This window comes from Lissotriton vulgaris, chromosome 5 (assembly GCF_964263255.1).
Source record: "Lissotriton vulgaris chromosome 5, aLisVul1.2, whole genome shotgun sequence".
Taxonomy (NCBI): Eukaryota; Metazoa; Chordata; class Amphibia; order Caudata; family Salamandridae; genus Lissotriton; species Lissotriton vulgaris.
The window spans coordinates 3,684,352-3,706,568 of NC_141693.1; the positions used below are offsets into that span (position 1 = coordinate 3,684,352).

Sequence of the window (22,217 nt, forward strand, 5' to 3'; positions counted from 1 at the left end):
CGTATAGGTCCTCGGGTTGGACCTTCTGTGTATTTTTTGGCTGATTAGTAAGCCGCCTGCTGTGATACCCACAGGTATTTTATGTTCTTAACCTCTGCTGCGGGTTTCCCTAAGAGGTGTTCCCCTGTTTGTTTTGTGGAGTGTCATACCCTAGGTGGGGTACTTGTTAGCAGTTGTATAGGTCTGTCCTAATCTGGGCGGGTGTGGCTATCTTCTCGGGTTCCTCGCGTTTCCTGGTGTCACTGTGTACCGCTTGGTATAGCCCTTTTTCTTCTGCCTGCGCGCAGCTTGCGCTGCTCCAGGTTCTGTACTGCTCAGTATCCAATGATGTTTCTATCCTTCTTTTCAGGGCTTGCCTGTCGTACATTTGCCCCTTGTTCCTGCGGGATATCTACTTCTGTGCGTTTTGCCTTCCCTCTTCAGCCTCTGGATCACCAGACCGACTTTTGTCATGCCGTCTACGGCGTCGTGTCGTGGTGTTTCCACCTTGTAGTCTGATGTTTCGGCACGGTCCTCTGCCCTGTCTTCCAGGGGGCTGGGACATTTCTGGTGTTCTCCTGGGTTCTGGTTGAGGGATTTAGGTCTTTACTACATGTTCTTGCTTTTCGGGGGTCGCTGTTCTGAGCACACTACTTCGTGGTACTTACCAGCTGCCTGCTGTGCACACATGGTCATTAAGGTCCACCTCAGTGGGCCTCAGCGTGTACTTGTGTGCTCCTGTTCCTTGCTCTGCTGGAACTTTGCACGACTGTGTCTTCCTTCTCACTTATGTGCTTCTCGCCCTTGGGGCCGTGTCTGCCTTGTCCCCTGCCTAGGGGGTGTTGCCCGTTCAGCTATCCCCTTCGCTGTGTGTGTTCTCCTGAAGCGGGCCCTGCCTCCGTTTTCACCTCTTATCCTTGGATTTTGCGGGTGGTTCTTTTCTTCCTTTGGTACTCTCTTGGTGCCGTCTGTCCCTCCAAGTTTTCTGGTGGATGGCCTTTGGCCCTCTGGTAGGCTTGTGGTATCCTGGCCTTCCCTTCTCCTTGTTTCCTGCTTACTTCTGCTTGGTGGGGACTGGGCCGTCCTTCCTGTCCCAATGACACATCCCCTGTTGGTGCCCTGTGTTCTTCCAAGCTGGTGAATTTTCTCTCGCAGAACCCCCCTCCCCTCTGGGTATGGCTAGGGTATCTATTCTACGTTAAGGAATCTGCGGCTAGTACTTTCTATCAGATGTACAAGTTACTTACCTTTGGTAACGATGAATCTGATAGAGACGATTCTAGCCGCAGATTCCTTCACGACCCGCCCTTCCTCCCCGTTCTGCGAGGACCTTCAGCTTGGTCTTCTGCACCCTCCGGGTGGTGCTGTCTTCTGTGAGTGCCCTCTTTCACTTCCTCCCTGGCGGGATGTTTTGTTCTGTTTATTTGTTCCACTATTTCCTTTCTGGTAATTGCACCCTAGTTGTTCCAGTGTGGGGATTACTCATAATCTTCTCCCTTTTTCATTGCTTGCGGTTTCTGACTCCTTTGCAGTTCTCCGAGTTGGGGTCTCTTGGCTGTGCCTTAGCTCTTTACAGGGGATACGACCCTCCTTGATTGTGTTGTCTTGGGGTAATTTGTCGATACTCATCGCTTCCGTACTTGTTGCCATTCACTGTTATAGCTTGTGGTTGCAGACTTCTGTCTGCTATGACATTTCTCATGTTTTTCTGCCTCCAGGGAGGATATTGCCTTCGCTTTGCAAGGTTGCTTCTCAGAGCGGTGCTCTGCTCTTTCCTTCCATGACTTTCAGTAACTCCGTGTCTGGCACTTTCCCAAATGGTGCTGTTCCTCACCTTTTTGTTTCTTCCCTTTCATTTTACCTGATTTTTTTCGCACACTGTTCCCATATTCTAACAGTTTTGTCTGTGATTGCTCCGCGTTGTGGCGCGGAAAAGTTCTCTGAAGAAAACTGACGTTCGCGCGCCAGGGCGGGACTTATGTGACCTCGCTGAAGTCACGGCGGAGTTGCGAGGTACCGCCCATGGCACATAGAGATGCTGTGGCAAAAATGTTGCGCATCCAGTCTCATGCCTGGGGATAATACTACGTTAAGGAATCTGCGCCTAGAATCGTCTCTACCAGATACATAGTTACCGAAGGAAAGTAACTTGTACTTAATAGCATTTTTAGGAAACTTACCCATAGATGATATCTGCAAAGCTGCAACATGGTCTACACCTCACACATTCACAAAACAATATTGTGTAGATGTGTTAGCAAGAGAGCAAGCTAGTGTGGGCCAAGCAGTTTTACGTGCACTATTTCAAACCACTGCAACAGCTACAGGTTAGCCACACCTTTGGGAGATAACTGCTTTAAGTCTATGCACAGCATGTGATCTACAGCTGGCATGCCTCGAACGGAAAATGCTACTTCTCCAGTATTAGGGTGTCTTTCATAGATTCAGATGCTTGAATATTCCCCGTAGTGGGAGTTGGTAGCAATTATATATATATATATATATATATATATATATATATATATATATATATATATATATATATATATAACGTGAAATATGTACTAGACAAAAGGCATAAACAGCCTAACCACGTTTCTACATAGGAATGCATGGGAAAAGGAAAAGACCATATTCAGTCTATCCTTGTCATTATGTTGGTCCAAACTGCAGCCAATCAGGCGCCAGCAACTCTCTAGAACCTTCTCCTCAGAGCTCAGCACCTCAGATTTTCTACCGCACGTCGTGTGTAAGGGAGTCTCCTTGAGCTCTGCTCAGTTTTTCTCTACTCTTCTGCTTTTTGCCTGGTTTTCAACATGTCTTCAAGTAAGAAGTCCCTCTTCAGAGCTTGTTCTTCATGTGGAAAGCTAAGACTCTTCTCAGAGGATCCACACAGTAAGTGTATTTACTGTCTTTACCCGGACCATGAAGTTGGAAATTGTAAGTTCTGTAGAACTTTCTCCAATAAGACTTTAAAAGATAGGGAAGGCCGTTTACTCCTCTGGCTTCAGAGATTAAAGGACAAAGACAATGTACTTTCTGATGCTGAAAGCCTCATGCCTGGCCATTCCCAAGCAGCCTCTAACAGAAGTAGTGTGCAGGACTTACCTTCTCCATTTATAAAAAAGAAGAAAATGTCTTTCTTTGGCCCCTGCGGTGTCTTCACCTCTCCCTGCTACTTCTGGGCCCACGAGACTAGGCTCTCAGGCTACTGCTGCGATTTCCACAGGTTTTTCTTTGAGGAAAACTGTTGCTCCGTCGACGACAGTGTCAACTACAGTTCCGTCGACGAGATTGGCTGTCTCTGGTACATTGACGACAACGGTCACGACGACGCTGGCTTCTGGGTCGTCTACAGCTTTTCCGTCGACGATGAAAGGGATCCTCAGCTCTTAGACTGTGTCGTCAGTCATTCCAATTTCGTCCTCGTCGACAAAGAAACTTCCGTCGACAGTTAGATCATCGTCGACGAAAGGTGTAAAGTTGCTAGCTTCGTCTACGACTTCGACGAGTATTCCGTCGACGAGTGTTCCGTCGACCACTGCCCCGTCGTCGAAGAAGAAGTCCTTGCCGTCGACGAAGGCTCCGTCGACGGCGCCATTGACGTCGACAACATCATTGTTGCCTCGTCGACGATGTCACCGTCGACAACGTTTTCGACGACAAAGACCAAGAAGCTTTCGTCGTCGTCGATGCTGACGACGGCACCATTGACAGGATCATTGCCGTCGACGATGGAGTCTTCAACTATGCAAAATCCAACTACGATGCCATCTACATTTGCCTCTCTGCCTTTGCTGCCACTGTCTTCCACTGTTTCTGCAAAGGATGACACTCCTCCCAAGGATCATAAGGTTCCAAGTGGCAACCTTGCATTTTCTGGTGATACACTGCCTCCATCACCTTTGTTTGCTACGGACTCAAGACTGCGAGTCTGAAGTGGATGTGCATGAGTCCTTCACTATCTCTCAAAGTCCATCGGATTTAGTTATAAAATGTCAAGAGTTCAGCAATGATGAGGAGGAGCAATATGGCCAAGATGAGGAAGTGCCTGTTCAAATTCCAACTGCGACGTTACCCTTGTCGCTCATCTCTAACCTACAGAATAAGTTAGATGATTATAACAGACGTTTCCCGCCATCGCCACAGGTGTCTACTGTCCCGTCCGTCTTAACACCTACGGCGGAGCCGTCAGCTGCTCCCTTCGTGCCTCCACCACCTGCGGTTACTCAGAGACATACATCCATTCAGGTACACGCAACTGTGTATCCGGATGATGAGGAGGAGATCCCACCTGATCGAGAAGATGGGGAGGTTACGGATGTAGATGCTGATGAGAATATGGCGGAGTGGGATGACTATAGGGCTCAAACACCGTCCCCATCTCAAGTGCCGCAAGGGGATTCTCCTCCAGTAGATATTGCGAGTTTCCATCAACTAATGGACAGAGCGGCTCACCGTTTTTAAGCTACCACGTGTCCAAAGAGAGGAGGATTGTTTCCTCTACGATTTTAAGTCAGCCATTCAAACAGGTTCATACTGTTCCAATTATTGATTTCATCTGGGCTGAAGGAGAAAAATTGATGAAAACACCAAATTCCTTGCCTGCTCAATTGCTAAGATTGGAAAAGAAGTATAAGGTGCCTGTAGGAACCCCAGCATGCCTCATTGGCCAGCCGAAGCCGGATTCAGTTGTTTCACAGGCAGCCCAGCGGGGATCCCGTAATCCTGCATCCACAATCACAGCGCAACCAGACCGTGAGGGCCGTCGCCTTGACACGATAGGCCGCAGGTTCTCCACGATGTCTTCCACCACAGTGAGGGCGGCTAATGCGATGGCCATTTTGGGTCGATACGACCGCCAGATATAGGCAGACATGGCCGCTTATGTGGCTATGCTTCCGGATGCTTCCAAGAAGGAGGCGTTACAACTTCTCCAGGAAGGGGAAAGGACATCAGAAGAACTGATTGATTGTGCGGTGGATTTAGCCTGCACTGTTTTCCGATAGCTTGCGGGAGCAGCTGTCTTACGAAGACAAGGCTGGTTGCGCTCCACCTCCTTCAGTCAGGAAGTTCAAGCAAAGATTCTGGACATGCCATATGATGACGAATCACTCTTTGGGGCTCACATTGATGAGGCACTACAGTCCATTAAAAAGGATACAGACACGGCACATGCCTTAGGAACCCTACAATTTAAGAAGCAGCCCTTTCGGGGTGCTCGAGGACGAGGCACCAACTCTTCGAGGAGAAAGCAATCAATATCGCTCCTATAATCAAACCAACCAGCGTTACTCCAATAACCGACAACAGTCGTCTCGCCAACAGCCAGCCAAGACCTATAGAGGAAAATCCTCCTACAGGGGATCCTCTAACAAACGACATTGACTTGCCTTTAACCCAGCAGATTGGAGGTCGAATCTCCCTGTTTGGTTCTCAATGGTCCTCCATCACCTCAGACCGTTGGGTTCTAGACATCGTAGACAAGGGCCATGCGTTGGAATTCGTTACCATCCCTCCTCCAACTCCACCTGCCGGACCGCCACCCCCTCACATCAAAGAACTTTTCCATCAAGTTCATCTTCTGATTCAGAAGGGTGCAGTTGAGGTGGTGCCCAGGACTCAAAGAGGGAAGGGGTTTTATTCCCGTTTTTTCCTTATCGTAAAGAAGAACGGGGATTGGCGCCCAATCTTGGACTTGAGAGCGCTAAACAAGTATCTCAAGAGTCAATCATTTCGCATGCTAACGCTTACACAGATCTTGCGTTTGCTCTTAGTCGGAGATTTCATGGCAACGATCGACCTCCGAGATGCTTATTTCCATGTCCCAATACTCCAGCGTCATCGGAGGTTTCTGCGTTTTCGGGTGGGGCAGAAACATTTCCAGTTCAAGGTCTTGCCATACGGCCTTCGTCCGCCCCACAAGTCTTTACGAAGATGTTGGCGCCTGTAATGGCTTATTTACGTCTCCAAGGTGTCCAGATATTTCCGTATCTCGACGATTGCCTCCTGAAGTCGCAGTCTCGCAGACAACTGATTCAGCATACATCCCTTTGCCAGAGGGTGTTTGGTGCCTTGGGCCTGTCTCTCAATCTGGAGAAATCCCAATTGTGTCCAGCTCGTTCCAAGGATTTTCTAGGGGCCACATTGGATACAACTTTGGCGAAAGCATTTGTGTCCCGGGAACGTCAACAACGGATTCTGCGTCTAGTATCACTTCTGCTGTCAAAACAGTGCGTTTCAGTCCGACTACTGAAGTCATTTCTGGGAATGGCGTCATCGTGCATCACACTCATTCCTCATTGCAGATTAAGGACACGTCCCATTCAAGAAGAATTAGACGGATAGTGGCGTCAAATCACAGGTTCCTTTAACGACCTAATTTGTGTCACGTCTCGCATGAAAAGGGCGCTCCGATGGTGGGCACAGCCAGTGCACCTTGCAGCAGGGACATCATTCCTATCCGTCAATCCAGATCTCACACTCACGACGGATGCCTCTCTGGAGGGATGGGGAGCGCACCTCCAAGACCTCTCTGTAAAAGGAAAATGGACTTTGCCACAGAAAGCCTGGCACATCAACAGGTTGGAGCTCATGGCTATATTTCTAGCGCTCAAGTCGTTTCAGCCTGTGCTTCGAGGAGAGTCAGTTCTGATACAAATGGACAACACAACCTGCATGTATTACATAAACAAGCAGGGCGGAACAAAATCTCCAGTGCTGTCTCGACTAGCACAGTCAATTTGGGACAGGGCGCTCACGCACCAAATCACAATCACCGCAGTCCATCTCCCAAGCTGGCGGCCTAGACTTTTCTCAATCTGGGTTTAGGCCGAAACACAGTACAGAGTCCACCCTCCTGTCTGTTTCTGACGATCTGCATATGTTTCAAGACAAAGGCTACTCAGTAATCTTGGTGTTATTAGACCTTTCAGCCGCGTTCGACACCGTGTCACATAACATCCTCATTGACCGGTTGTCGAACGTAGGGGTTAAGAACAACGCCCTTGCCTGGCTAAGGAGTTTTCTTACGGATCGGACCCAGACTGTCACCATGGGCAAATACAGATCAACTGAGGTAGGGATTACGAAAGGGGTGCCACAGGGCTCCTGCCTGAGCCCAACACTCTTTAACATCTATGTGGCACCCCTGGCAAGAGTGATGCGCAAATTTGGTTTCATCCCCGTGTCATATGCGGATGACACGCAGCTCCTCTTCCCCTTTCAAAATCTCACCACAGAAATAAGAAACTCCTTCTCCGCTGGCATGAAAGCCGTCGCACAGTGGATGTCCACCAACTTCCTACAGTGCAATGTCAGCAAGACGGAAGTAATGCTGTTTGGAGACGCCAAATTACTGTGGACCCCTGACTGGTGGCCCTCGGATCTCGGTGTTGTTCCGGAGCCCAAACAGATTGTCAAAAATCTGGGGATACGCCTTGATCACGACCTTTCTCTCAAACAGCACAGCAATATGGTAGCTGGCGCATGCTTCCACATCATAAGCATGATGCGTAGAATTTTTCCACTGCTACCGGACTCCTCCAGAAGAACATTGGTGCAAGCCCTTATACTGAGTCGTATTGACTATTGTAACGGGTTGCTCCTTTCTGCCAATGAAGGAGTTCTAGACAGGCTTCAGGTGGTCCAGAACACGGCAGCCCGCCTTGTTCTAAATGCTCCCCCTAGAACAGCATCAAAACCTCTACTACAGAAACTACACTGGTTGAGCATTCGACAAAGAGCCAAGTTCAAGATATGTTGTATCATTCATAAATGCCTGAATGGAAATGGCCCTACATATCTGGAGCAGAAATTTATCTTCTATACTCCCTCCAGAACGTTGAGATCTAGTGAGAATTTTCTGTTGGCTGTACCCCGTGCGAAAAAAACTAGACATGGAGGGAAAGCTCTATCTGTTGCGGGGCCTACACTGTGGAACAAACTGCCTTTGGCCCTTAGGCTCTGCACAGATCATTTAAAGTTCAGGAAGCAACTCAAAACTCTGCTATTCACCGATAAAATCTAGATCCTTTCCCTCATCTGCATAGTGTTGGACTCTATCTGGTATCACAGCGCAGAGATACTCCGGTTGGAGTCGATTCCAGCGCTATAGAAACCCATAAATAAATAAATGTCCAACTGCCTGGCGGATTCCCTCAGCAGGTCCCGGTCATCGACCCACGAGTGGGAGCTGCACCAACTAACACTCTAAATGATTTTTCGGCGATGGGGCGCCCACGCTGGATCTCTTCGCAACACTGGAGAACCGAAAATGCCCATCTTACGCAAGTTGGCATCCCCACAGAGGGTCTCAGGGCAATGCCCTTTTGATGAACTGGTCCAATCAGTTTGCTTACGCCTTTCCTCCGATCCCTCTAGTGCCTCGGGTGCTCTGGAAGATGCGGAGAGAACCCTGCCACATCCTTCTAATAGCTCCCAGGTTGCCTCGTCAGGCATGGTTCTCGGAGTTGCTTCTGCTGTCCCAATGCGAGCCCATCCTTCTACATCCGCGGATGGATCTGCTCACCATGGACAGGGGTCTCATTTACCATCCGGACCCCTCTTCTCTGAGTTTATCAGCTTCGGACCTGAGCAGTGTGAATTTTCCCATCTAGCCATTCCGCAAGATTGCCGAGAAGTCCTTGCTCAAGCCAGAGCTCCTTCAACTATAAAGACCTAAAAGTTGAAATGGAAAAGGTTCTGCCATTGGTGTGCTGCTGCTGGTGTTCATCCCATTCGTGCAACGCCTGCTCAGCTCCTCCCTTTCTTCTTGCAATTGGCTCAGTCCGGACTGTCTCATGCCACTTTAAGGGTTTTTCTGGCGGCAATTTCACGCTTCTGCCAAGATGGCTCCACCTCCCTCTGCTCTTCTAGAATCATACGTCAGTTTTTCAAGGGACTATTCCGTAAATTTCCACCTATTCGGCGCCCTCCCCCTTCTTGGCGCCTTAATAACCATTCGAACCAATCCATACAGCTGACTTAAAGTATCTCACCTGGAAAGTGGCTCTCCTCCTTGCATTAACATCTGCACGTCGTGTGAGTGACATTCATGCATTCACGATCAATCCTCTGTTTCTGCAGTTTCACCCGGATTGTGTGGCGCTTCGCACCAACCCTACCTTTTTGCCTAAGGTGCCTTCAGATTTCCACATCAATTAACCAGTTCTTCTGGATACTTTCTTTGCAGACCCACAGTCTCCTGCGGAACAGCGCTTGCATTCCTTAGACATTCAGCGGTGCTTGAAGTTCTATATCAACTGAACTGCTCCGTTTCGCAAATCTAATCAGCTCTTCGTGGCTTATGGACGTTTTCAAAAGGGGCATCCAGTTGCCAAACCTACTATAGCACGTTGGGTGTCTTTGGCCATTGTCTTCTGCCATCAGAGGGCAGGTAAACCTCTGCAGTCTTCGGTGAGAGCCCACTCTACCAGATCGATGGCGTCCTCAACGGCCTTATTTGCTGGTGTCCCGTTGCATCAAATTTGCAGAGCAGCCACGTGGTCCAGCAGGCACACGTTTACGAAACACTACTGTCTGGGTGCCATGAATGAAGCGGATACCGCAGTTGGACAAGCTGTGCTTGGTAATCTTTTTCAATAAGGTGAGCCTCTGTTTCTACCCTCCACCTATTTGTTTTCCAAGTATTTATTGACTGTATATATATATATATATATATATATATATGTGTATGTATGGATATATATATATATATATATATATATATATATCAGTACTCTATCCTTCCAGACTCAGACAACGCGGACCCAATTTTTTCGTGCGTTTCTTCATTTATTTAAGTTTTCCGCCCTGCATCAGTATGCCGCGTTTCGGTCCGACCTGGACCTTGATCACATGACGCGTTACTCATGGACCGGTACCAAATTTAAAGTGCAAGGTAACACAAAATTGTAAACAGCTGTGACATTACAAAATAGAACTGAAAAACAGACTATGTAACTCACTATATATATAAATCAGACTGCAAAAAGATTTACATGGGGATACCAGTGGAATGTACAAGTTAAAATCACAAATATATACAGAATTTCATAAATGTACACCTTCATATATGTAAAAAAATATATATACATCTCTATAAAAATATATATATCTTTCGTAATAAATAATGACATTTTTTAGTACATGGCTCCTTAATTGATTTACGGAACTATGACCACATAATTTTAATATGCAGCAAGGCCACTGGTCACACACTTTACGTGCGTCCATCTGCAGTCTGTAATTTGCTGTTTACATTAATACTGCCCTAGTGGGCGAGCACTTAACCAAAAGTTGGCAACCTGATCCTAGTGTTGAATGATCGATTTTATCAGCTGCCTGAATATTTCAGGCGAGAAATTTAGTGATAAATTAACAGTGAATCAGTGAAAAATAAATCAAAAGTACTACTTCGATTACAACTAATAACCACCAATGTGTTCAGTGAGTAATTAAAAGAAGACAATGCTTAGTTACATTAAATCAGCGCAGATGTATGTGTAGAGAAACATATGATGGCATTCTATAATAGATAAATGGAGAGTTTTAGCAGTACCATAGCAGTACATTTTCTCAAACAATGTTCCAAAACACATGAGCAGTGCAAAGCTAACCAAACTTTCTGTCTTTAAATACAGGGACAGTGAGACTTGATTTATATACATGTATATAAGTCCTCCGTGGTGTTAAGACCATTTGGAACTTTGGAATTTAATTCCAAGATGTATCTAGTCTCCAACACTCTTAAGGCACTATCCCTGTTTCCCCCTTTGCGCGACGAAGGTATACAGTCTATGGCAAAGTACTGAAGAAGAGTGTTGTCACTGCCATGTTTGGCTTCGAAATGCCGTGCAACCGGGTATGTTTGGTCCTTGTTGTTAATGGCCCGGAGGTGTTGAAGGATCCTCACGTGCACGGGTAACTTAGTACTGCCAATATAACGCAATGCGCAAGGGCATTCCAACACATAAACAACGTATTCAGTTTTACATGTAATGCGTAGTTTGATTTTAACAGGTTGGGGCAAGAAAGGAGTATTATATTCCTTAACATTTTTGGCACGCTTGCAAGCTTTGCAATGAAAACATTTGAAAAAGCCTTTTTGTTTGGAAAGCCAATTAGTAGGGGGCCTGATTTCAGGATTGCATTTGTCCAGACTATTACCCATGGATCTGGCTTTACGAAAAGTTATTTGAGGGGTAGGGTTGTCCCTAAGTAAGTCCACGCCAATAACGGGGTCCTTCAGCAATAAATCCCAATGTCTTCTGAGTATTTTTCTAATGGCCGCCTGTTGTCTGTTATAGGTGACAATGACCCTCACCTTTTTACTGGCACCACTAGCCGTGATTGGGATTCTAGGGGCTAAAGCACTTTAACGATTCAGAGACTCAGTTTTGTGAATGGCTTTCTCTATAATCGCAGGACTGTATCCCCTTAGAAGGAACCGTTCCTTACAACTCCTCTGTGCCAGTTTGCATTCCTCCTCATCACTACAGATGCGTTTGATCCGCAGCATCTCCCCATAGGGGATGCTGTTGATCAATTGCTGGGGATGGTGACTAGAGGCATGGAGAACCGAGTTTCCAGCAGTAGGCTTACGATGTAGTCTAGTACATATACTGTTATTATTTATATATACTTCAACATCTAGGAAGACTACAGAGGTCTTGCTCATGTGAGCAGTGAACTTCAGGTTCAATAGGTTATCATTTAAGCTGTCAATGAAGTCCCTGGCTACTTCCTCTGACCCCCTCCACAAGATGAAGAGGTCATCGATATACCTCAGCCAAAGGGGGACATGTGCCTTCAAGGTGGTTTCATGCTCTGTTTTCAGGACCTGCTCCTCCCACCAGCCCATATGTAGGCAGGCGTAGCTGGGGGAGAAGCAGGCCCCCATAGCTACCCCCCTTATCTGCTGGAAGATGGTGTTATCAAAAGTAAAATAGTTATGTTCCAAACATATTTTAATCATATCCACCAACATTTTATTGTGGAGAGTAAAGGATGCAGGTCTACGATTGAGGTAGTATTCAATCGCCCTGATCCCATCCCGATGACTGATAGAAGTGTAGAGGGATGCAACATCCATGGTAATTAAAATCAAGTCATCAGAACAATTATTGTCACGAATTTTTCTCAAGAAATCAGAGGTGTCCCTAACATAAGATGGTAATGTGAGCACCCATTCTTGTAAGAAAAAATCTACATATTTGGAGGTGTTCTCAGTTAAACTCCCAATACCAGAAATTATGGGCCTGCCAGGAGGTTTTTCCATATTCTTATCCACCTTGGGGAGAAAATATATCGAAGGTACAGTAGGGTAATCATTATGCAAAAAAAGGTATTCATCATTGCTGATTAATTCACTACTTTTCCAAGCTAGTAATTTGCCATAATAATCCAACCAAGATGACTTCATTATTTGTAAATTACTACGTTTATAGCAAGAAACATCATTGAGTTGGCTATATGCCTCCTCCATATACATGGGTCTAGGCCATAGAACAATGTTGCCCCCCTTGTCAGAGTGTTTTATAACAAGTTCCTCACTGGCCTGTAACTTCTTCATCAGTTCTATGTAGCACCTTTGTTTACAATTCATTTTGGTGCTACATTGATTAGTGACTCTGTATAGATCTTTCAAATCCGAGGCAACCAGTTCATGAAAACGATCTAAGTTATCATGCATCATAATAGGCAAAAAAATCGATTTTGGTTTGAATGGAGTTTTTGTAGTGCAACCAAAATCCATACCTTCCAGTCCCAATGCACTAATGGGTTCAGTGTGATCTCCCTGAAGTTGCTGTAAGTCAAAGAACAAATTCACATCACCGTCAGATAATAAGGGTGGACTGGTTGCATATTGAGGAGTCTTAGTGCTGTCCTTATTTACCTTTGTTTTGTGAAATGTTTGCAATTTTAATTTCCGGATAAATCGAAACACATCCATTCGGGTTTCAGAATAATTAAAATTGCTTTCGGGACTGAAAGAAAGGCCAAGAGAAAGTATCTGACATTCGGCCTTATTCAATGCGATGTCAGAAAGGTTGATAACAGTATTAGCCGTGTCTTCAAGATTCATTTTCGGTTCCATCTGCCCCTCGTTGTTTTTTTCGGAGGTTTGCTTACGTTTGCGCTGCCTGTAGCGCTGCCTCCTGGCCCCCCGCTTGGCGTTAGCGAGCCTTTTTGTTGCGGCTGCTTCTTCCGGGGTCTTAGCTTTTCTCTCCAATCTTGGCAAAGCACATTCATTTCCTCTGCCCGGGACATAATTAAAACTCCGTCTTTTGGCTGGTTAGATGGACCGCATTCCTCCTCATTTTCACTTCCACTGACCACACTTTGTTCAGAAGTAGATGTGAGCGAGGGTGTACTATCACCCGCGGTACCTTGTTTTTTACGCTGAGTGGCTATGTTATCTTTATTTTTAGCAGCGCCGTACCTCCGGGCAAATGTGAAGACATTACCATTCTGGTAATCAAGTTTGTCTCTGTTAAATTTGAAAGCTTTGCGCTTTTTTATCGCATCTTCATCCTTTCGCAGTCTAATCAGCATATCCTCTCTCATTTTTTTTTTATATTCTCAGTCTCTTCAATAGCAGCCATTTCTACTTGTAATGCATCTATTTGTGCTTGTAGTTTCAGTCTATCACTCGCTGCATATTTCACCAGTATTCTTATCAATTTGGCTGATGATTCGAGATTAGCATCCGCCCATTCTCCAAGCATGGCGGGGTCAGGGTTCTCATAGCTAGGCGCCAGAGTAATCCGCAACCCTCTTTGGACCCTGCCCACCTCCAAATAGCGAGTTAATGACTTCTCCTTCCACCATTTGGCCTGCTCGGCACGCATCAATTTCTCCAAGCGCCTAAATAAGTCTCTCGCACTAGTATTCACTGAAGGTGCAGTATTCTGTTCCTGCACCGTCACAGTTGACCCCCCAGCCGGGGAATCATCAAAGATGTCGATCGCCGCCTCTTCTCGGCTACGTAACGCCTCCGCGGCCATGATGCAAAACGGGCGATGGGGATTTAAACAGTGGGAGTTTTAAAGCACAATTGTAACTCCACACCCAGCACTCTCCTAACTGGATAGTCCGATATGTTCCTACCTCTCCAGATATCTTCAGGTCGCTCGGATTCAAACACTCCGGCCACCTCGGTTCCGGCACCACAGGCAGGAACTTCTCCACGGTATCCAGGGGCTTCCGTGCGGCTCGCTCTTCACCAGAGCAAATGAGTACGTCCCGCCGAGACGAGACCAGCTGCTTCCAATGCCGCAACGCCCATAGCAAGGAGGGGTTATTCGCTCGTGTCAAAGAAGCAAATTGACACCAAAATATTGCAGTACTCTATCCTTCCAGAATCCAGTAAGCAAACCACGGACTCAGATAGACAACGCGGACCCAATTTTTTCGTGCGTTTCTTCATTTATTTAAGTTTTCCGCCCTGCATCAGTATGCCGCCATGACGCGTTTCGGTCCGACCTGGACCTTGATCACATGACGCGTTACTCATGGACCGGTACCAAATTTAAAATGCAAGGTAACACAAAATTGTAAACAGCTGTGACATTACAAAATAGAACTGAAAAACAGACTATGTAACGCACTATATATATAAATCAGACTGCAAAAAGATTTACATGGGGATACCAGTGGAATGTACAAGTTAAAATCACAAATATATACAGAATTTCATAAATGTACACCTTCATATATGTAAAAAAATATATATACATCTCTATAAAAATATATATATCTTTCGTAATAAATAATGACATTTTTTAGTACATGGCTCCTTAATTGATTTACGGAACTATGACCACATAATTTTACTGTCTGGGTGCCATGAATGAAGCGGATACCGCAGTTGGACAAGCTGTGCTTGGTAATCTTTTTCAATAAGGTGAGCCTCTGTTTCTACCCTCCACCTATTTGTTTTCCAAGTATTTATTGACTGTATATATATATATATATATATATATATATATATATATATATAATCCCATAAATATATAATCCCATAAATATGCTTTTCAGTCTCTATTATGCTTTGTAACTTGAAAACGTTTGCTTGGTGCTGACTATCTAACCCTAATAATAATCCGTTTTCTGCTTGACAGGTAAATCACTGACTGACCGTAGACGTTATTACTTACTGTTTCATTCAGTACCGAAAAGTATCTCCCCTTCTATCTTTGAGTTGGCCAGGAACGCTGTTATTCACTCTTTAGGGAGAACTAAGTGCCCAAAATGTGTGTTCTATAACCGGTTTCAGCTAAGTTTGTCATTCTGAAAAGCTCACAGTTCAAAACTTTTTTAAGTTCTCCCAAGCTTTCCTCCCTCCTTCTCAGTGAGTGACTGCTTGTGAGTGTTGTTGCTTTCTGGAAGAGCGAAGACTTCCCCTTCCTGGATTTTGATGCTCACGACAAAAGGGATAATTCATACATGATTAAAAAAGTTAATAACCACTGTAGCTATCATACTAAGTCATTCACCCCCACCTGTCCACAAAGTATGTACACACATGGCATTGGAGACCTATGTGAGAGTGATGTAGCAGAGCCTTTGAGAAATCAGGGACTCCACTCATTGGTTTCTCTGCTTAGTATATGATGCTTAATGCACCTGAAAGGTGCCCTAGCACCTGCCCTCTTGCGCTATCTAATAGCTGTCCATAATAGAATAGGTGTGACTATGATGAGTAACTTTTTCTATTTCTCTCCACCCCAGGGACTGACCCCGCCCTAATGGACCCTATTCTTGCTCGCCGCTTGCGAGAAAACCGCTCTGTAGCACTTACACAACTTGATGAAGTGGTTAGAAAGTACGCTGTGATGCAGGATGACGGTGAGGAGGAGATCGATCGGAAAAGGCGGCGAGTTTCCATGCACCTGAGGAGAGGAGTCAAGGTACTGAGATGGTGTGCATGTGCTGTTCAAGGACGCTTCGAACTCATTGGAATATCGCCTCAGAATCCCTGCATCCGTTAATTCTGCTAATTTTTAAAGGGGTTTGTAGTGCAAGTGTTTTTGTTTAACTGTTTCTCACCCTTCTCTTTAGTGATACCACATAGTAAATAATTCGTTTCTTACCATGTTTAAGGGGATTCCAATGGAGGACTTTTGTTGTGAGATAAGTCCGTCTCATGAATTTCTTCATTTTGTTCACTTTATCTGCCAACAAGTGTCAATAGCAGGTCTTCTTGGTTGCCTGGGCATTTTCCTCTTGGTGTGAAGATAAGACCTTCCCTATTTGTTACTGCACTTTGCTCTAAAGTGCAGACTAGAACAAGAGTGAAGGAAGAAGCAGTCTGAAGAAAACTCTGGATGAGAGAAAAAACTAAATTAAAGAAAAAACAACTGAGGATTATTCAAGAGGTCAGGCTGCAGGCAGGCAGACAGGAACTGTAGTCCTCTGTAGCCAGCTCCGCTGGAGGCAGCAGATGCAGGTAGAAATAGTTAAGAGTGCTGTTGAAGCAGGCAACCAGCTAACAAAAGCTGCAGCACAACCATCACCTCCCCTGGTTTGTTTATTAGGGATTCTACCAAAATACCCTGAAAAACAAAAGGCAGTTTAAACATAGAAAGTATTTCCTCCTTATTGGTTTGGGAGTTGGGATACATTTCATTCTGTGGAAAGACTAAATTGCCCAGAGTAAACGTGAGAAGGCTTTCTAAGATTCCTGGATCAATGTGTGAGATCTGTGTCAGGCTAAGTTAAATATGCCAGTGTCCCTTCCGGAAAATGTCAGAAGCAGCAGATGGCGTCACACCAGGGCTAAATATGTGTCTAAGTCAAAGCTTCCTTGAAGGAGGAATGTGTTGTCAGTACACCACTGCTTGAGGAAATACCAGACCTGAACAGGGAAAAGATGTCAGGTCATGGACAACTTTTCATGCACTGTAGCTTGAGATAGGCAATCAACATTCTCTCTCCTATCAGTGGGAATAAAACTCCATGGGCATGCAATGCCCAACAAACTTCAACCACTCCTGTTGCCAAGTAAGATGGGGCAGAGTATACCCTGATACTCTTTGCACAATGGCCTGTGCTTCCAGGGCGACATTGTTAAAAAATATTGAATAAGTTAAGGCACATTAATGAAGTAGGCTTCTAAGACCTATCCCAATCAATGTGATTTTGTAATATTCATAAGCATATGCAGATTTTACAAATCTCCTTGACAAGGTATACTTTATGGTAAACAATATGGGGATAAGTAGAGTTCATCTTTTTGCTGAGCTCTATAGTAAGAACAGACTTCATTATGGACAGATGAACTGCTGCATGGAGGTGTCGCAAAGAGGCCAGCTTCAGGCATACTGTAACCAGATTAACCACTTGGATGCTAGGCGTTTTCCCGCTGTGTGCTGGAAAATGCCATTTTAGTGGCACCATGACGAGCTCAGCTCGTCATCAGCACACGACCCCCGTGGGTGATGACGAGCTGAGCTCGTCATCAGCATCGAAGGGGTTAATGATAGAACATATGCTAGTTTAGACCAGTGTAAAGTAGAGGTAATTTAGCAGGGAAAACCCATACTCTGTCCCCAGCAGTGAAAGTGGAGATTGCCTTCTGTTCCCCTAAACCTGCTGCACATGTCGATCTTGGGCCTGCATTTTTTGCATAAGTTCCGACTTTGGGGTGACTCTACAAGGCGATGCATTTTCCCACCCACAGGTGGCACGGGTGAACGAGTGAATGTGGTTCAATGCATCTTGATGAATGTCAGACAAGTATTGTAGCCCCACAAGAGACTATTCAGTGTGTTTTTGATACAGAAGTATTCCTTTTGAGTTACTCCTTTTGAGTTACTAACAATCCCATAAAGGAATCTGGTACACTGTGGAAACATGGAAATAACAACAAACCACATTTACAGTATCACACACATTTACAGTATCACACACTCAGTACTAAGATGAATGAACACTTTTAAGTAAGAATTATTTATTAATACAGGAATAATCTGTTTCTCAGTACATCTAAAACTACACAGAACATTATAAAAACAGCAAAAAGCATGTTATATATAACTAGAATGAGCATTTGTAGCATGTTCCCAAATGTAATAAAAAACTTAGCACCCTAAAGCAGGGTTCTTCAAATTAGCATGTCCCTGTCGTCGTCCGTCGACCCCCCCCCCCCCCCCTCCTCCCCCCACTCCCCTCCGCAGGAGGGCAGCAGGCTTTGGCAAAAAGAAGCATTATGCCAATTCTAGTGCTTTGTTTTCAGCAGGAAAAAAAATTAGGAGCAGCAAGGCGCTCTGTAATGGGCCATCGCTAAACTTATTAGTCATTTATATCCTGGCTGGGAGAAGGTGTCAAAAAGGAAGGGACTCCAGATGTTCTTCAAAACCCACACCCCCATTTCAAATTATCACACTGGGGATACCTTTGCACATTAGTGAGGCCTGTCTGCCTGACCAGAATAGTATGTTTGCAATCCTGCATTTGATTGCATTTTTTAAACGGTAGCAGAACTTAACTGCAATGTTTAATAACACTAAACATATTTAAATATTGCCAGTTTAATAGAATTGTGAAAAGCTTTTTTTGTTTTGTAATTCTTTATGGAAAATTAAAGATGAAGATATCAATACAAGTAATGCACAGTGTGACAGACTCACAGGGTTCTATTGTCATTATAGGTATATGTGTGCTATTAAGGATGACAACTGCATAGAACAAAGGGGAGGGAGGGAGGAGATTGGGGCCACACAAGGGGACAAGGAACAAGTTACAGGAGGGAGGCCGGGGGGAGATAAGGGGGGGTGGGGTATCTATCAACATCAAAGAGGTAGGCGTTGGAACCTTCGGGTGGGTAATGCGGGAGTAGTCCCTAATATTAGAACCTGTGAGAGGCAATAGAGTAGTCCGGGGGATTGAATACGGTCAATGATGAGGGGTCTACGTCCATCAGTGGGTATCATATGGTAAGTTGTAGAAACAATTGCCCTCTGGGTGGGGTGTGAGGGAGGAGAGAGGGTGAAGGGGTAGGCAAGTGTCTCTTGGGAGTTGAAGCATACTGTGCACAATTACCAGCACTCCTCTGTGTTCATAGTCACGATGTGAGTCAGGCAGAGTAAATCTTGGGGAAAGGGGCGAGGTTGGACCTACAGAGTATTGGGCATGCAATGTGGGGTGGCGGTTGAAGTTGCTAGGTAGCTATGGATGAGTGAGGCTACAGTCTCCTTGCCCGAAAGGGGGGTTTGGGTGTTGGGAGAGGGGAGGGAGGAGGCAAGTATGGGGGGACAAGTGTGGGAAATGGGGGGGAGGGGGAGGTGCATGCGCCATAAAAACGTTTGAGGGAGGCAGTGATTTTTATTTTTGTTTGATGGGGGGGAGCAGCATTAAAACTTTTGAAGACCACTGCCCTAATTCCTATGTGTTAAACTAAGAGTGCATGGAAGGCAGAACAACTTGCAATCTAAAGTGTCTTACGGAGTCGAGATACACTGCATACCTTGTTGACAGCTAAAGCTGTCTTTATCAGCAGAGGCATGAAGATGGTGTTCTCCGTGAACGGTGAACCTGCTGCGGTAGCAGTCGGTCAGTCTTCCTCTGGAACTCAGCTTTATCAGCTTCAATGCAGATTGGAACTGAATTGAGAATTCTCATCGCAACCCACCAGCTAACAAGCAACATTGAAGCAAAACCATCTACTCCTATGGGTATATTGATCCTCTAACTTGCAATCACCTAGGTAGGACTAAAAAGTAACTTATACGGTGTGCTTTGGATAGCCTCAACTTTATATACTCCTATGGTGTATTTAAATAGAGCTCTTGGATAATGACCGAGAACAGAAGATGATCTAAACCGGAAGTACTTTCCTGCATATTTGTTTGCAATTTCAATAAATTTTTAAGATGTTCAAATGCTGGCTTCCTTAAAGTGAACTCCTGAGCACACTGTCCAAGATTTATAATTGCATCTGGATTCAGGATGCTGTGTCATGGTTAGGGAAGTGCCTTTTGGCATGCCCCTGGAAGATGTCACCTGACTGCTGTATACTGGTGCCAGATATGCTCCACATTCCCTTTGCGCCACAACCCGAATAGCTCTTCTGGCTAGTTGTGGAGAACATCTGGGCACACTATCTCTGGCAAGCTACCACCCATACCAGCGCCTGGTATGATTGGGCAGCACAAACTCTTATCGCTGGCAAGAAAACAATTCCTGTTTTATCCTCGCTCATGCTGTTACTTCTTGGGTACAATATTAAACAAATATTCATATGTACCATACATAAACTATAAAATAAAAATTACAAAATGTCATCCTTGAATGGGGCATGTAGAAAAAGGTATGGACACAAAAAAAATCCGCAGTGTACTTCAAGCAGTCAAAGCAAAGTGACTAAATAGGAAAAAAAAAATAAGATAAAATATGAATTAAGTTGCTTGTAACTGCAGTTTAACCAGCTCTACACCTTGCGCAATGATATGATCTGTCACTTTGGAGATGTTCTCCTATTTAAATGATGGGAAAGAAGAATGCTTTTTCATGTATTTATGCCTGCCTGATGATTTTGAGAATCCACACTTGCTGATGATGTGCTCTAATTTCAAGCCAGACTGTCTTCCATGTATCTGTGCTGAGTAAGTTGAGTACCATTAAAATAACCAATAGTCTCATTTCTTTACAGTGCTTAGAAATTGTGGAACAGCGGCATAAAAGCTATGTAACACTAGTACTTTAATTTAGCACATATTGCTTCATTAAACAATATTGGCACTTAAAGAGACAAATAAGCTAGGCAAGCAGTGCTTGTTACGCAGAGTACAGTTTGAGCAGTTTGCATAATGGAGAATGGGGTGAACGTGCCCTACACTTTTCATAATAGAGGAAAGGATGCAGACCTCCAATCTGGATGGAGGATGTGGTCCAGGGAGACATGCTTAATTTATAAAAGTATCTGTGACGGTGCCCAAAGCTCAGCATGGAAGCCTGCAGCTGTTGCTATTACATGTCGACACATTGAATGGTAGTCTTCTTGGTTCCTTCCCATGCCTCTTTAATAGACTACCAGGCACAACCTGCCTCTTTATCTCTCTTGTACATTCCTGCTTTGTCCCTTTGGGATGGTTTTCCCGTTTCTTTCTAGCTCCTATGAGAGTAATCCTATCTGAGGATAATTTGATATTCGTTCATGATCCTAAGTGTGCATAACGTAAAGCCTAATATGTCACTCTCTTTGTTGTACTTTGGTTCTCACGGTGTGGCTTGTGGTTCTGAGATTGTTAAAACATTGAGTATAGAGTCCTGTGAATACTTGGGGCTTTCAGTACGATTAACAGACAACCAACTGTACTAACTGCATGCATTGTACCACCCTCCCAGGCAAAAACTTGATGTTCATAGACCAACTAATGGAAATTATTGCAGCAAACTCAGAACCTCACGCCAATGATATTTTCCTAGGAGACTTCAATCTTCATTGGAACACCTTTAACGGTAATCAGGTCAATACTCTTAAAGAATTCCTAACTGACCACTCACTAGTGCAAGTCTGTACCCTGCCAACCCATTCCAAAGGTGCTACATTAGATTGGATCATATCAAAAGAAAACACAGTCCATTCAGTCTCAATCGTCCCCTGTGACTGGTCTGATCACCATATCATCCCGTTCCAAGTTCCATTCACTAAAAATAAAACCATCTCGCAACCAGTCAAAGTCTAGCATTGGGTTAGAGACACTTAAGGTCTGAACTCTGAAAGTCTAACATTACACGGCGAGAATGACTTCAACCCCCTTCTGAACTGACGGACGTCAGCGAGCTGATGGATCATTACAATCGTATGATTTATAATTGACAATATAGTCCCTCTAAAACTGAAAAGAATTCAGGTCAAGGACAAAAACCCATGGTTCAATTGTTCACTTAATGAAGAAAGAAGGAAACTCAGACTTACGGAACAGATATGGAGACAAAGTCCATCATCCCCCCACCTAAAACAATCAAGAGAGTCCCGAAAAACCTACAATAAAAGCATACTTAAATAAAAAAAAGATTTTTGGGGGGGAAATGAGCTTTATAACGCTAAGAATAGGCAGAGAAAACTCTTTGATCTACTAAAAGATCAATTGAAAAAATTAGCCAAATCCTCCCTACTAACTTCTAAATCTGAATTGAACTATGAAGACTTCTCAACATTCTTTACCGACAAAGCCAGCTCACTGGAGAGAGAACTCAAGAATACCGCTGACGAAACCTTGAATATAAGG

At 44.8% G+C, this 22,217-nt stretch overlaps 1 protein-coding gene across 6 annotated transcripts in view; it reads left to right on the forward strand.

The window, feature by feature from the left end:
• The window catches only part of DAXX (death domain associated protein), a 343,599-nt gene that overhangs the window by 105,339 nt on the left and 216,043 nt on the right, over positions 1-22,217 (forward strand). For all 6 annotated transcript variants that reach the window (XM_086920614.1, XM_086920612.1, XM_086920609.1 and 3 more), the window contains exon 4: positions 15,715-15,893. In XM_086920614.1, coding sequence (XP_086776740.1) covers positions 15,715-15,893 — 179 coding nt within the window. The remainder of the gene's footprint in view (positions 1-15,714; positions 15,894-22,217) is intronic.